Raw genomic sequence first — 16,188 nt, forward strand, 5'->3', positions numbered from 1 at the left:
AAGCCACAGCCTGTTTCTATTAATCGTGTCAAAGGCCAAAGACGGATCAATCCAAACTCCAGAAAGAACAGGACCCCTCCTTGACCAAGATTTACCAATTAGTGTATGCATTATTACCCTGTTCAATGAGATGGAAAGACCTCTTTTAAACCTAATCTGGTGTCTCTGCAGGATTCCACTGCCCTCCGCCCAAGCTTCCAATTCATCCAGAATTAATAAAGCAAAGATCTTGATAATCTCCATCAAGAAGAGCGATCAGCCGTTAGTTCACTGATACCGTCTAATCGCCCCTTGAAATTTGGGACACCAATGGCAGAACTTCACGAAGGGGGAGTTTCCTCAAGCTTCAAGATGTTCTCAAAAAGATTGTATAATATCCTTGACCAAGCCGGGACGTTCGATTTAAAAATCGAATTGGAGAGGCCATTCGGCCCAGGGGCTCTAGATGACGATGCCCTTGCTATCAGATCCTCAATTCGCTCCCTCAAGATATTTAGTGACCACCGGGCCTGGAGCAGAGAGACAATACAGTCATAAGACAACGGGCATACAACTTAGCACCATGCCTCCTCCGTAACGGCATTGCCCTGAAGACCCAACTGAAATTTCTTACTTTGACAGTCTCCCAGAAGTTCCTAGAATTATTCTTGGACAGTGCCCTCAACATAACTTCCCCGTCCCTTTGCAATCTCCAGGCCCGTTGTGCCTTGGACCAATTCCTATAGCCATTTAACAAAGATTTACGTTTGGAAGCTATTAAATGCACCCCTCCCCAGTAGTTCTTAAGGGCTCTGATATCTCTTTTCGGATCCTTTTTCTTCTGTTGTATAAGATCATCAAATTCATGTTGGTAGGAGACCTCAACCTTTGAGCTCATCAGATTTGGTGTTTCCAAACCTCAAATGAGATCAGTATAAGTAAAGGGTTTACAAGCCTTAAAAAGATTAGTCTCGTCCACTTGTCCCAAGTAGTGCTCGAGCTTTAAGTTTAGTGATTCTCCATTTCATCGAAACTTAACTGCCCCATTTCCTCCCTGATTCACTTCCAATGGGATTTTATGTCTCCGGTGAATAGCGTGTTCCGAAATCGAGGCTAGCTGTCAAAATGTTATGATCGCTTCTATCCATCTCAATGATTTAAAATCTATCACAGCATGCTAACAAAGCCTTTGACACAAACAGATAATCAATCATTGAGCTTTTTTGACGGTTGGTCCATGTTGAGTTCACTGCATACGCTCCCATGAAACGTCCATTTACCATATGCAAATTCCAATCAGTCAAGAATCCCAAACATTTCTCACCATTCATCAATGAGATCCTATTTGCGGTGCCACTATCCATAGCTGGTATGCAGGAGGCATTCAAATCTCCCCCAATATTATTTCTGTGTTCTTTCTCTCATTCATTACTATACATAGGAGGGAAGATAAATCTTAAAGAAACAAGGATAAGCGAGGAAATAGCGGGGTTCCAGTAGATCTTAATCAAGACTAGAGAACTTAGTAGCCCCTTCACCCTTGTGTGCACGAACAGCACAAATTCCCTGATTTTCAACTGAGATTTTCACCACGCTCACAAAGATTGAATTCCTGACTGCTATTAACAGACCGCCAGATGGTTGGCACCCATACAAATGCGTAGCGCGCTGTTCCACGATAGTTAAACCATCTAGGGCAAAGGAGATTAGTAACCACGTCTCTTGGAATAACACCAGATCAAATCCTCTAAAGACATGCTGTTGCATGATGCTATTCTTAAAACTACTGGAGCACCGCGTATTACAACTCAACCTGGTCGTTTACTAGAGCCGCTCTTCCGACAGTCCAAATCACTGAAAGACCTAAGACAAAATATTTGGTAGTTGAGCAAGGATGTTCACTTCTTAGGCCCACTCAACCCAACATCGTTGCCGCCCATCCCCCTCTGTTCCATTATTGGAGTTTGAAGACTGTTCCTGGAGTTTGCTGGGAGAGAGTTCAAAATCACAAGACCCTGTTTCGCCAGATCATCCGCCGATGCCCATATTGCTTCAACCCCCAGATGGGATTTTAGACCTAGTTCCACCAGATCAGTTCTTGAATCATAAGGGAAACGGACATAGTCCAGATCGTATGTTGAAAGAAGACAAGTGTTGGAGTTTTTTTAGTGATAGCCAAGATAGAGCTCCTAACACCTTCACATCAGATTTGTGTTTTACGTTCAAACCAGATCTTGGGAATTCCAAATGGGAGATTGCCACTTTCCTTGTCTATAGAGCTTGGCACAAACCCACCATAGATCGAGTCGCCTAGCAGAAGCTTGGGGCTGACAACAGCAGTCACCGCTCCATAGTTTCCTTGCGTTCTCAGGTCGAGAATTACTGATGCTGAAGACGTAGGAGGCAAAGTGGAAACTGGGCCCGGAACAGGAAGCTTAAGAATTATGTTTTTCCCTCTACAGAAGCTCTGAGCCAGTTTTTACTTTTTTCAAAATTTCGGGAGTTAGGTCTGCAACAGCAGAAACTGGTAAAGGCACCCCATCCGTTTGAGAAGCGGAATCAGCTAGTCTGACCTCAATTTGTTTGTGTGCTATGTTAATGTCCTGATTAGATTCCAGCACTTTCCTCAGTTTTGACTTGCTCTTTTCACTTCCTTCACTGGTGACAGTTGGCGCGGGATTCCATGACATCTGGGGATTTACCAACCTTGTCCATGACGTTAAAGAATTGCTGATTGCCAGCTCTCCTAGATCCTTTTGATTTTTAGATTTTTTTCTATGAAGGAAGCTTGGAGGCTTTCTCCTTAACGCTTTTATGGTTGGCATTGTTTTGTAAGATCTTGTCCAGAATTGTGTCCGAAGAAACCGTTGGGCATTGGGCTGAGACCAACTTCTCATGAGGAACACTCCCAAACTTTAGGGCAGGAAGATCTGTTTCAGACAGACTTTGGGCGATCCCAATAAACTCCTCCATTGTTGAAAGAGAAAGGGGAGAATCATCCAGGACATCTCCCAGCACTGCCTGAGGGGCAGAAAACCCCCCAGACCTAATGGAGGTCACAATGTCATTCAAACTGTCTCTTAACATTATATCCCAAAATGTGGTGATTCAGAGAGGATAACTCTCCCTGGAAGGTATTGAGAGTAAAGATTGCACGTTAAGATCCCTCTTGATGATGGCAAAGTTCTCTGAAAAAAACGTGTTCACAGCAGGCTTTAACCCAACCGTGGTGGATTCACACCACCCCACTTCTTTCGTTAGTTCCAATAATGTACCCGATTGCACATGAACTTCTCCCTTCAATAATTCAAAGAGATTTACCATAGAGGTTAATATGAAATTAAGTGCCACGGGCACTGTTTGCAGGTGATTAGTGGGATCAGGTGGTAAAGAGAGTCCTGTTTCCTGAGGACGCTGCACCCTGATTGGCCTTTAATGCTGATGCTTCGACTGGACCCCTCTCTGACGCATCATTTGATGAAAAGATTGGGCTCATTTGTGGAACTTCGCTCATATAGAAAGAAGTATTTCCCAAATGTCTACTGACATCACGGTTTGAAGGCAACATTTCTTGAGACTTCCATACTGTCAAAGTGATCGGGACAGGGCGCTGTGGAACTGAACAACTTGGATTTTGAGCTCTCATCCCTTCCAGGGCATCCTCTTCAGTCAAGCTACGGTTATAGCCAAGTAGAAGAAAATCATTTATCTTCCTTTTATTGAAGAGGAGGATAAGGTTTAGTCCTTGCAATTTACAAATAGGTGATTCGCCCGTAAGTTAGACCGAGGAGAGTTCCCAGGGGATACAGTCATTGGAGCTGTAGAGAACAATTGCATTTCTTAATATGTGGGTAGACTCGGCTGCCAGCAAATCAGCTCTAGGTTCATCATAGTCCACCTCGATGGCCATTCGGTCATCCCTGTAGACACCACTCATCAGATTATACATAGAGGCATCGTTGTTAGGCCAAGCGCCTATGTTAGGCCTAACAACTTCTAATTTGCAGTTAATTCCTCCAAGTCAATAGTTCAAAAATTAATTTTCTCCAAAGAAAATCTTGGTCGATTGAGTACAGTGAGTTATCAGACCTCCAATAAACAAAGCATGGAGATTGTGTAACAAATTGGTCCTAGCCAACACAAAAAAAACAGTTGCGGTTCGCCAAAAGAGGAACATTGGAATTCAAAGGCTGAGGGTTGCCGACAATCGCTCCAGCCGCTCGAATGGAAAATTCTTAAAATGGCGTTCTACGGGATCCAGGTACTCCCTGAACGGGTCTGTTTTGCCCCGTAATGATTATTTAAGTTAATGTGTTTTTTGAGTACCTCCAAAGTTTTGTCATGGACTCAGCAGTCTATGCCCATCTGACTGATGAAGTGGTAATAATGGTGCACATGTTAGGATTTGGGTTAGAAGACTAGCTGAAATGTTTGAGGGAGAAATGACAGTTATTTTTCTGGAAATAACTTTCGGTCTTCTCTCCTCTGAACATTTCAGACTTTGCCCTTGCCCCCACCCCTCTACTTACCTGTGGGTGGCACACCTCCTTGTGTGTCCCGCCGGTTCCCTGCACTTATGTGGATGGGAACCAGCGCTACAGGGTCCTTTTTTTAAATGTATTTATTTATTTTGTACTGTTTTCTGTTTTTGTTGTTAACATAGGCGGTGTCCCCTATGCGGGGGACACCCCTGCAGACCCTGAATCTGAAAATGGGGAGCAGGGGACACCCACGCAACTCCTGCTCCTCATGTTCGGTATTTTCCCATTCGTATGAATGGTACAGTTCTTTTTCAGTCTTTTGTACCATTCGTATGAATGGATAGTCTTTTTGGACGTTTCCCACATTTTATACATTTTGTCTGCCTTTAATACAGATGTGTGTGTTTCATATTCTCTGTGATTTTGAACTAGGTACTTGGTCATTAATTAAAACCATATTTTGTATATCAATCTAAATTGCATTGCTTGATTGGTCACACTTCAAAGTTCACAATTTACTACAGGTGTACATTTTCTGTCCGACACTTTTACTAACCTAAATGATGATTAATTACGCCCATCTTACAATTTCCCTTTATTTCATGGTGTAAATTCTGGGTATAGAATTGCTGCAGATGTGCAGTGTTTTAATATGTACATTATATACTGCAATTTGAAATTATATTGCCAGTTCTTTTTAAACTTTAATCTCCATAGGCGCCTCTCCTCATACTGCCGTGAGAGCTGCAGTAAATCAGTATGATTACCTTTAGGCATGAATGTTCAACGTTTTGTAGTGCATCTGACTGTCACATTGCTGGTTGATACCATCAACATTATCTGACAGTTTTGTGTGCTTTAGACACTTCCAGTGATAATTAGCAAGTGAAACAAAAAAAGGTTGACCTTCTAGAATAATCCTATTTCGGACATAGTAGTACAAGACCTGCTGTTTTTGTCATGTGGCATTACCTCTAAAATGTGTATGTAGCCTGTGACTTCTTGTTAATGATTATGGAAGGCATGGTCCATTGAGCCCTGTTAAGACAATTCTGACACATCTACCAAAAACAATAAGCAGTTACAATGCATAGTAACCTTAAACGTGAATATGTTATTATTAAACATTTCATTCTCGCAATACCTTTTCCAAACGATCAAGCTCAAGTCAAGAGTGCTGTAGTACTGGTCTTCTTGCAGGAAACTGATGCTGTATTAGAATAGGCTCAATCTAGCACTGTATCAGCGTGAGTAATAATGGGCAAGTAAACAAATCTTCAAGTCTGTCCATTTCTGTTGTTGAGCCATAGGGTACCTAACAAAACTCTTCATTAAACCTTGTAGAGTTAAGCAACTAAGATGCAACCCAGAAGAAACATGCTGCTGTTGACCTCTTATCTTCAGGAACCTATGCATTTGCTACCAGTAGTCTGCTCAAGAGGAGGGACTGGATTTCCACTGCTGTGCTGGAATCCGGAAAGGTGCCCAAGTGGTCCATAGGTTAAGGTCCTGTGTATATCATGGTTGCTAGTTGTATCATTATAGGCCTGGATCTCCCCACTACTTATGAAGTCCACCCTTGATCCCGCCCTTCCTACCAACTACAAACCTATCACTGTGACCCCCTTCCTCCTAAAATCTTTGTATTGCACTGCATACTCTCAAATCCAAAACGTCCTCGAATAAAACCACCTATTGGGTTCCAGACAGTCAGGCAAGCACAGCACTGAATCAGCACTGCTCGACCTCATGATCCAACTAGACAATACATGTGACAATCTTGCTATCCTACTTCTCATTGACCTCTCCACGGCCTTTGATCTTGTTGATCACAACATCCTTTGCCAGCAGCTCACCACGATGTTCCACTTCCCCGCTAATGCAACTTCCTGGATTTAATCCTTTATCAGCGAGTGCATCACAAGAGTTTTCATTGGCGACGCTGCTGCTGACCCTATTCCTGCCTCCTTCAGTGTCCCGCAAAGTTCTTGCCTTTCACCCACTCTCTAACACATACACCAACCTCTTTGACCATCTAAACAACCTAGATATCCTATATACTCACTTTGCAGACGACACCAAGATCCTCCTACCCATCTCAGGAGACCACGCTCTCGACTCTGCTACCATCAGTCGGGTCTTTGGCCTTAAACAGAACTGGATGGATAACCACCATCTCTGCCTCAATGATAACAAAACAGAACTACTTTGTGGGCCCACCTCTCCAACTAAAGAACCTTGACCCTGCTTTCAACATGGATGGCATCACCATCCAGGTCTTCAAACATGTAAAAACTCTTGGTGTTTATCTGGATGCTGAGCTCAACATGACCAAAGACGTGAACTCCCTTTCATCATCCACAACCTACATGACTAAGCTCATTAACCTCTGCATGCAATTTCTGTCAACGCACAACTGCATCACCCTCACTAGAGCCATCATAGGCAATAAACTGGACTACTGTAACGCCGTACTTATGGGTACTTCGGCCAATTACCTCACCAAACTTCAACTGCTGCAAAATAAATCCCTCCGAGCAGCATTGGGACTAAAACCTTCAGATCACATCTCACAGGCCAGTCGCGACGTGCACTGACTCTCTATCAAAGCATGCATTGTTTTTAAAATCCTATCTATCGCTCACTGCTGCATCTACGATGCTGCACCCGTCTACCTTAATCAACACATCTCTATAAAGTCTGCTTCCCCCGCCCACTACGGACCTCCCCTGCCCTCTCTCTCTCTCCTTACCCCCAGATTCAAAAGTAAACGTCGGGATCTAGTTTCATGGTCACCGCGCATAATCTCTGGAATTCTCTCCCTATCATTAAAAATTAACCATCCTACAGGATTTTCAGGAAACTCCTAAAAAGCAGGCAATTTAACAAATATGATTGAAGATACATTACTCCAAAAGACTTTAGTCTTACAGTAATGATGTACTTTTCTGGTACCAGCACTGTGATACCCCTGGTTTTGGGCGCTACATAAATGAATAAAAATTGAGTCCTGTAATTGGCTTTTTTCGACTGCAGAGCATTAGGCCCAGTTCCCTTCACAGCCAATCGAAAGCCTGTCCATCTTTTATTTACAATGAAAGACTGTTTCCCAGTGTTGGGAATATTTCATTGTGCTTCATCCCCTCTTAGTGAAACCCCTAGCACTTTTTGCTGGACTTCTGGACCTTTATCTTTTAATCCTGAATGAGTGGAGCCTTTTTCCACACATTTGTTCTTATGGGATCTGTCTTTTGGAACTCTATTGCACAATACCAACTTGGGGCCTACCTTCTTTTTTCGGCATTACTAGCGTGGTTGTTCGTTATTAGCCTTTCTTCTACCATTCTGGGAGGGAGAGGTCTGTGCGTGTGTAGGTATCGCTGCTTAAGCTCCAGATTGTCTGGGCAGGGGGAAGTGGAGGAGTCTTCTTCCACCCCCCTCTCCTTTGTCTGCCAGTGTGTCTGAATAGGACCAGCTCCCACAGGGTGTTTGGCTTTCCTGATTAGACAGCCAAATGCCCCTTTCTGTAAAATGCTGAGCGAGATTGCAGAGGAGTGTGCTGGAACTGTAAAAGCTGAGGCGTCTGGAGTGTAAAGCAAGTAGACAACTGGAAATAGAAGTAACCGAAGAAGACGACCAGAGACGCCTGCAGATCCTTAGCAAGACCTTGAAGAGACCACTGCTGTCCTGACCTCGTTTTTTATGCGACAGAGGAGCTCTGAAGAGCATGACTCCTTCCCTTTGGCTGGTGGGAACAACCAGTCCCAAGACAAACTTTGAAACAAGCCATTTCCCAACGTCCCAGGAGATTCCAGAGCTGCACAAACCCCAATACCAGGAGACCTGCTTCCCATGTCGAGTGCATTGTTCTGAAAAGGCCGAATACATCTAAATCTGTGCTGAGCCCATAAGGACACACCAGAGATCCGATCCAACTCGCCTAGACCCCCTCACCAGAGTGAGGGACTGCAGGATCGGGCGATCTGTGCCCTTTGTTGGTGCTTCTGAAAAGGTACCAAAACCGCAGAGTGAACCAAGAAGTTGCTGAAAGTCATGCTACAGGTCCTCCCTCGAGGCTGCTGCTGAGAGACACCGTCCATTGTCCTGCCTTTCGTCACCAGACCAAGGAATCCGTAGGTTGGGTCCAGAGCTGTCACTTTGCTGAGGAGCCAGCACAAACACTTTCTTCAAAACTAAAGGTACTGTGGGGGGGAAAAGGTATTTACCTGATTCCAAGAAGTCGCTCCAGGGCAACCCCCCTCTTACCTCTGACCCAAGCTGCTGCTTATGTCCCCTTCTCGAGTCCGTTTTTAGGTCTCCTTTGTTAGTTGCTAACTTGCTGCTTCAATAACTTTAGACACTGGAAGAAATCTGCAGGAAATCTTCATTATTTGCGGTTTGCAAAGACTTCAAGCCCTCTCAGAACTGCCTTTAGCTAGGGTTGCATTTTTGGACTTTAAAGACTTACTAGGCGAAGATACCGTCTCTAGAACCTTGAACTAAGCTCATGTTGCACTAACCACTTATTTTCCTCCCTTTTAATTGACTTTTCTATATGTTTGCAGAGTAAATGCATTGCCGTATGACCTGTTGAAAACAGCATGAGTGCGCAATTACTGATAATACAATAACCTTGTCTTTTCCCTTTCTAACGTTGCTACAATTGTAACCGCAAACCAACACAAAAGTGGATGTGCCCTTTGAAGTGTATTATTTAGTATTCCTAAGTGTTCTACAGTAAACGTCTAATGTATTTAAAGTGATTCTGGTGTATATATAATAAATATATATATTTAACTAAAAATATGTGTAAGTGCTTCTTTGCTGTGCCTGTTCAACTAAGATTCAGAGTCCTTACCTACAGCGCACATCTTTCTCTTAAGATAAGCCTGACTGCTCTGCCGCACTACCCAGGTGCTAAGCTAGTACAGACTGATACTAAGAGTTAGGGGGGGGGTCTACAAACCACTGGGATTGCTTACTAAAGTCTTATTGCCAGTAGGACTTTAGGAAAACTCCCTTAACACCTGTGATGCTAGTCTTTAAACTTACCCACATAAGTATTGCGGTCCGTCGAGTTCTCGATTGGTCTTTAACCTTGTAAACACTCTCAACTCTTGTTACCGCCAACAACTTGATTACCTGTAATAAATATATTATATATTTTGATATTCTTTTTTGTGGACGTTTATTTGTTCCAAGTAATACTGTTCGAATCTGTTCTTGTTTACTACACTCCCATCCTGGAATTGGTCTTGATTGCTCAGCCGCAGCTACCACTAGAGGAGCCAAGAAAGTGTTGAGGTTGCTTGTTTGCCTTAGTGTAAGATGGCCATTCTACACCTTGAACATAGGGCCAGGGAGAGTACTCAAGTCTGGGTTAGGATGGGGTCCTCAAACTGCCTTTTACGTATTCCCCCCCCCCCTCTCTTCTCAACCTGTTATACAGGTTTATACAGAAAATCAAGCTTGTCAGATCTACAGTCAATCCCATAGCAGTAAGTATGTGCTTCCCGAATCTGAACGCCGGTTTAATGTTTGCTCTGCACAGATTAAAATTAAGAGTTGGTAGAAAACAACCAAAGCCCCCTCTGGGAATGAATAAGCTAGTTCGTAGCATACCACAAATCTAACTTTCACTTGAGGTCCGAACTGTAACAATTTGTCCAATTAATATGACCCGTTTTGCTTTAGATATCTTCTGGGTTTGTCATGTTAGATAAGCTTGTCTGCGTGGCCTTTTTTGGCTGGGTAGCTAAAAATAGCTCCTGGATGCTGTTGTCAAACTAACTTGGCTTATCTGTGCTAAAACTAGTTCATAACAATTTGAACCCCTGCTCTGAGGGAGAACCATTAGCTCAGTGGATCAAACTTGGGACTTTCAATAGCAAGACTGTGAGTTCAAGGGCCAAATGGTCAAACATTTAGGCCATAGGGTTACACTGGGCAAATTAAACCTTTATTCAGAATCTTAAAATGTAAGCCTAACAAGAGCATGAACTGTTGCTCCGTGCTCTCTGCATTTGTGTGTATGGGTCCTTAGAGATTGCTTCATCCCTGCTGTGAAGTTTTGGATGTCATCTGGGGAAGTGGTTTCCAAAGAAGACATTTGCAAGTGGAGGCTTTTCCTAGCATAGTGTTGGAGGCATTGGACACTCTCGCAGAATACTCTTTATTCTTCATTGCAGTATTTGTTTAGCCGAAAATGTCAGGATAATTTCTCTTCCTAGTCTCTCTCCTTGCTAAGGAGAGAAGAGGCCCAACCCACAACTATACAACAGGGCTTAGCCTACCCATTAGTACACTTTGCTGAGTTGTTCGCAAAAAGATGTCATGAAAATTAGATTCTTCTCTGAAGTATTTGCTGTACATGTACAGATAAGTACGTTTTAATAACCAGCAATCTGCTAGTGTTCTGAGACTGTGACTCTGCCAGTTGGGGGCACGTGAAAGTTACAAGCCCAGCGGATATGCTGCATGAATGAATCGGGCGCTCAGTTTCTCCTGCAGTGTCATTGAATCTGAATCCACTCAACCAGCAGTCTGCCTCTCGCAAGGAATTAATGGGGCAGATAGACCAGACTGTGGGTCATCGTCCTGATGATGTACCCGCATATTCCCAATGTTAAACATAGTCCCAATGATTGAGACAGGGCTCACCCATGTAGGCCAGTATTGGTGATGGACGAGCTCTAACTGTCACACTTTATTCATTTTGGAAAGTCAGTACACCAGTGACAGTGATGATTCAGACAGCAACAAAAGTGCTGCAGGCGAGGAATATTAGTGGAGGCCCACTTGAGAAGGTGCTGAATCATAGAAAAGAACAGTTCTAGCTATTGTACGGTGCAGTTGTGCTTTTCACTGTTGGCACACTTGCAGGCAGATGCAGTCTGTGTGTAGTGATATCAGCTCAGGTAAAAAGAAAGTATACTCCTTTGAGTTATAACGAGACTTCTCAAGTTCTTTTGACTTCTTTAGCTCTGTAACAATTGTGCTCCTTCCATTACCAGAGCTCAGTGCTTTCTGGTGCTCCTGCTTCTTAGACATTGATCTGTGCAGAGGTAAGAAATGGTTCTTTGATTTCAGTCCAACTGCACTCTCCAATTTAGGGGAAGGGTGAAATCCTCTGCCGGTTCCATCTGGTCTCTTTCTTGATAAGTCTGCTACACCTATCACACTGGTCTTGGCAACTTGCATTAGCAAGACATCCTCACAATCTGTCAATTTGGTGGTGTTCTCGGGCCTGCTTATTCTAATTTGGGACTCATTGCAGGACTTGTCAAGTAATGGAGCAGACTCGCAGGTGAAATAGGAGTATTGGGAGCAGAACTCCTATCAGGAGGGTGCATTCATTCTAACATTTGGAGGCCACTTAGTTCTTGCTGGTCACCACTCAGATGTTCCTGGGCTACTCCCTGGGCAAACATTCTGATGTGGATTCTGCTCAGGATTCCCAAATATCATTCAAGTATCTGGAGGGATCTGATTTTCTACTTCTACCTCACCCTCCGCAGAAAGCAGAATCTATGACCTTGTAGGACGTCCTCCATTTCAAACAAAAGCAAGTAAGGTTCAGTTGTGAAACGCAATCTTAGATTTCACCATGAGGGGTACCCTCTAGTCGATGGCACACCTAAAAATAAATGTCTGCCACCAACCAAAAAAAGTCGAAATAACATGGCATCATAGGGGCACCCTAATCCTGAGAGGCCACGGGTTTCTCATGGGCAAGTTACATGGTATCAATTTTGATGAGGCACCGGGTTAGAACTCCTCAGGGAACAATGAGCATATATCAGCCTGACAACAGCCAATGCATTGGGCCTACTGCCAGAGGTTCAATCTAGGACATTGCCCTCAAGCCCAGCATAGTGTTTTTGGAAACCAAGGGGTTATACTTAATGAGGGTACCCATGCTTAAACTGAAGGTTTCCAACGCCTATAGTAATCCATTTTTGAGGCGGTTTGCCACAACATGTTAGTTACCTTAATATAGCATCTGATAAAATATATTGGTCATTGTCCTGTACAGCAAATAATATAACACATTTATTGTGTGGATCACATACATAGAAGAGTACCTGACAGATAAGAGTGGTTTTCAGACTTTTTATCAATATTGTAGTTTCCACTAGTCCTCCATTAGATTAAAATTGTTTGTAGGATTGTCATGTTTCCACATGAACCAGTCAATGGGTCTCTTTCCATTGTGACATTTCAAAAGTCACTGTAGCTCTAGGAAGGGCTAGATGTGTGTTTAAAAGATTCAGAGCTTAATCTCGTTTGGTGGCTTTTATCAGAAAACACCTTTCATTGAGGCCTGAAGGGTATCATATCACCATCCGTAAATACTTTTTAGGGAACATTTATTGTTGAATATTTATATTGCAGAGTTTGGCAATGCTTAAATATCTTGTCTTGTTCAGCAAGGTGGAACTCGAACTACGGCTGAATTAGGTGAACAAATGTCACTGACCTACACAGCTGCAACGAGAAATCTGCGAAAGAGCAGTCGTACCTAAACTCAGCCTTTCTACATCTCCTACTCAAATGGGAGTGCTTGTTTGTCGAAATGAATGACTCTTCGACTATTCCCCCATAGGCTTTACCTTGGTCCCTTGTTTATCTCCTTTTGACAAACTATACTTGCAATGGTAAATTTAGAACATCAGCAAACTTCTGAGTTTGTACCACGCTTCATCATCATGACTGGGTTAACCAGAGGAGCTGCTTGATATTCCCTTTACATACCACTTACATGTGTGGGCTGAGGAGTGTAGTGGAACAATAGCTCTTGGTTGCAAAGTAGCCATGAGATTAGGAAAAGCTTACTCCAATGCGCATTGGAGTAAGCTTTTCCCAATTCTTTATTTTCTTACAGTGAATCTGTGTAGCAGCCACACAGTTTTTGGGAACTACTCATGCTGACATCCCTGTGCAACTTTTCATAGCTAACAAACACTAGTTCTTTTTAAAAACTCACAAAAGCTGGTGCCAAGGGAGTGCTTTGTTGGCTGTAACCTTTTAGTTTTTAGCCATGAGATTAGGACATTGGTACACTCATCTATTGCAAATTACATGGATAGAAAGTATTTTCCAATGAATGCGATTTCTTAACACAGTGCTTGAAATGTTGCATCACAATTTTAGGTTCAGTATGTTCTAGTAGGTTGTTAAATAAGTGAAGATGTTTTTTTGTGTGTTTTCAACTTGTTCCTTTAGCATTTTGTAGAATTGTTTAATATATGTTCTATGGTCTTTCCATGTTTAAATGTTCTTACCATTGTCCACTATGAAACTGGTGTAATTATAATAAGAACTTTGCGTTGAAGGAAGGGGCTTTGTTTAGATATGTATCCATTGTTTTCCTCTTATTCTTGCATTTTATCCACAGAATATCTATCTACCGCAGACATGACATCTTTCCTGCAAGGTGAATTAGATCTGTAGTGTCACAAACTGACATCTGTTTAATTAATCATTAACCATCAATCTAATTCCATAATCTTTAAATTCAGTGATTTCTGTGATTGCAACCAACATTGTGCAAACAAACATTTAACTAATCCGGATCTGATCTTATTCCCGCTGAAAAAAATCTTAAAAGCAGGATGCTTTTAAATATGCTTTGTTTTCACACATCCATGATGATAAACACTGCCGATGAGGGATGACTGCCATAGCACTGCTAAGTAGTTCATCGGATTGGCCAAATGTTTTCCCTGTCACCAGCAGATTGTTGTAGAGAGAACCTAATTTTGGGGAAATATGGCGTAATAAAGAGGGAGCATTATCCAGTCAGTTTGCTGGTATGGATGTCCATCTGAGGTAGAGTCAAAGGGTTCCTTGTTCTTTGAACTGCTTTGGATCCCGCCTAATGAGCAATGTGTTCTTCTTTTTTTTTTGTTTTTGAGAGAGAGTTCTGTTGCATGTTAAAGAAAGCACAGTGTGACGAAGCAAATTTGATTGGTTTCTTTATATTGTATAAATAGTACTGCAATTGTTTCAATTTAATCTGTGCACAGGAGCATTGGTATGCTGACTGGGTTGATGGAGCACTGTTTTTGCTTACCATCTGAGCATGGTCTTTGGCCATTAGCTGGCAATGAGTTACACTAAAAATACGATTTTTTAGATTAATTTATTTGAGATTGAGCATTTTGAATGAAAAAGGCTAGAATCCAAAACGTACACTTTACTTTGGTATAAATGTAAATAGACTTCCAGCATTTGGTAGGGGTTTTACCTTTTATTAAATGTATCTTGCAATTTACAAAGGCAAAGGGCAGACGTTAGCATGGATAGGCTTACAATTAGGGCCATTGATGGAATGGAATTTTAAGAACACAATTTGTAACTTGCAGTTCCTCCTCTGCGTGCCATCTTGATAGGCAGTTTTGTAGTATTCTTGTTAAAAGCAATGGCGAGCAAGTTGATGGCTTGGCATCTTAAATATTTGACCCCCATATAATTTGCTTTTTGCCTTTTTTAAATTCTGTTGCAAATAAAAGCCTTCTTTGGTTTATGTGTTCAGATATATGACAAAAGGAGTATGTTGATAGTTCCAAAAGAGGGTGATATTGTTGTAATTGTGTGTGCTATGCATGGGTCCTGCTGGGTTGGATTGCCTCCTCCAAGAATGTTGCAGCCTTAAAGTGGACCATTAGTTCTGTTCACTTGTTCGTAAAATAATTTGCTGTTCTCAGTGGTCTTAACTCAAAACACCCTTGAATAATTCTAACTTGTAACTTCCTCCTCTTCTGAAACGCACACATTTTCTATATTGTCCCTCAGCTGTTGCTTCCCTGTCTGACCCTTCTCACAACTGGGTAGACTGGTTTTCTTTCCCTTTTTCATGTTGAAAGAGATTTGAATGGCTTTTGGGCAAACAATCTGACATGATCGAGTTCTCATGTTGAGAAAGCACACCACATGCCCTCAGGCAGCGGCTGCAATTTTGTTATATGGTTGTTTTTTTGTTTTTTTTTAGAAGAATTCATTTTTCTGATGACACATTGGGATTTGAGCAGATTTCCGATAATGCTGGTCATTCTGGTTTTAGTGTCTATCCTTGGTGTTCCATGGCTCGCAGCTACTTAAAAACCTGCTGCTTGAAACCGCTATCTTCCATTCGTGTATTCTTTTATTTTCATACTTATTTTTTCTTTTTTTAAAACATCTTTTTTTTTTTTACCCCACAACACATTCTCACAATGAAAACAAACCAAGTTTAATTGGCCTTAAAATGGTGTGAATGAATGAGGGTAAAGCATCAAATCCGCAAAGCAAAAGATGTGATGCTTTTCTTACAGGACCTCAGAATGGGTGGAACGATCCTCCTGCACTCAACAGAATTTCTAAGAAAAAGAAGGTAAGATACTAGCCAGGGTTTGCTATTGTATTGCATGATACGTTTTTTTGTCCGTTCCAAAGTGTTTTGCTGTCATCTAAGTTCTGTTTGGTAATTGCTTTGCATTATAGAAGTGGAATGTGGAAGAGAACTGTCACGCTATCCAGTCAATACATCTAAAACATTAGAGTGGTAAATTTCACAGTGTACCATAACACTGAAAAACACTGTAAACATGAATTAAATAAATGGTAGTGAGGTAATGGGGTTAAAATGTGTCGGGATGGGGTTGGGGTGGCGTTAGAAGGGTAAACAAAGAGGAGCTTGTGGGGGGATGCCACCCCAAATTAAAAACACAAAAATCAGTGTTTTTCA

At 42.2% G+C, this 16,188-nt stretch overlaps 1 protein-coding gene across 15 annotated transcripts in view; it reads left to right on the forward strand.

Moving 5' to 3' along the window:
- The window catches only part of SEC31A (SEC31 homolog A, COPII coat complex component), a 998,112-nt gene that overhangs the window by 872,854 nt on the left and 109,070 nt on the right, over positions 1-16,188 (forward strand). For 8 of the 15 annotated variants that reach the window (XM_069626136.1, XM_069626132.1, XM_069626133.1 and 5 more), the window contains one exon: positions 15,776-15,834. In XM_069626136.1, the coding sequence (XP_069482237.1) occupies positions 15,776-15,834 (59 nt within the window). Of the gene's footprint in view, positions 1-13,857; positions 13,897-15,775; positions 15,835-16,188 lie in introns of all 15 variants that reach the window. The other 7 variants (XM_069626137.1, XM_069626124.1, XM_069626125.1 and 4 more) reach the window with 1 other exon arrangement.

This window comes from Ambystoma mexicanum, chromosome 6p (genome assembly GCF_040938575.1).
Source record: "Ambystoma mexicanum isolate Mex_15411 chromosome 6p, UKY_AmexF1_1, whole genome shotgun sequence".
In the NCBI taxonomy this organism is placed as follows: Eukaryota; Metazoa; Chordata; class Amphibia; order Caudata; family Ambystomatidae; genus Ambystoma; species Ambystoma mexicanum.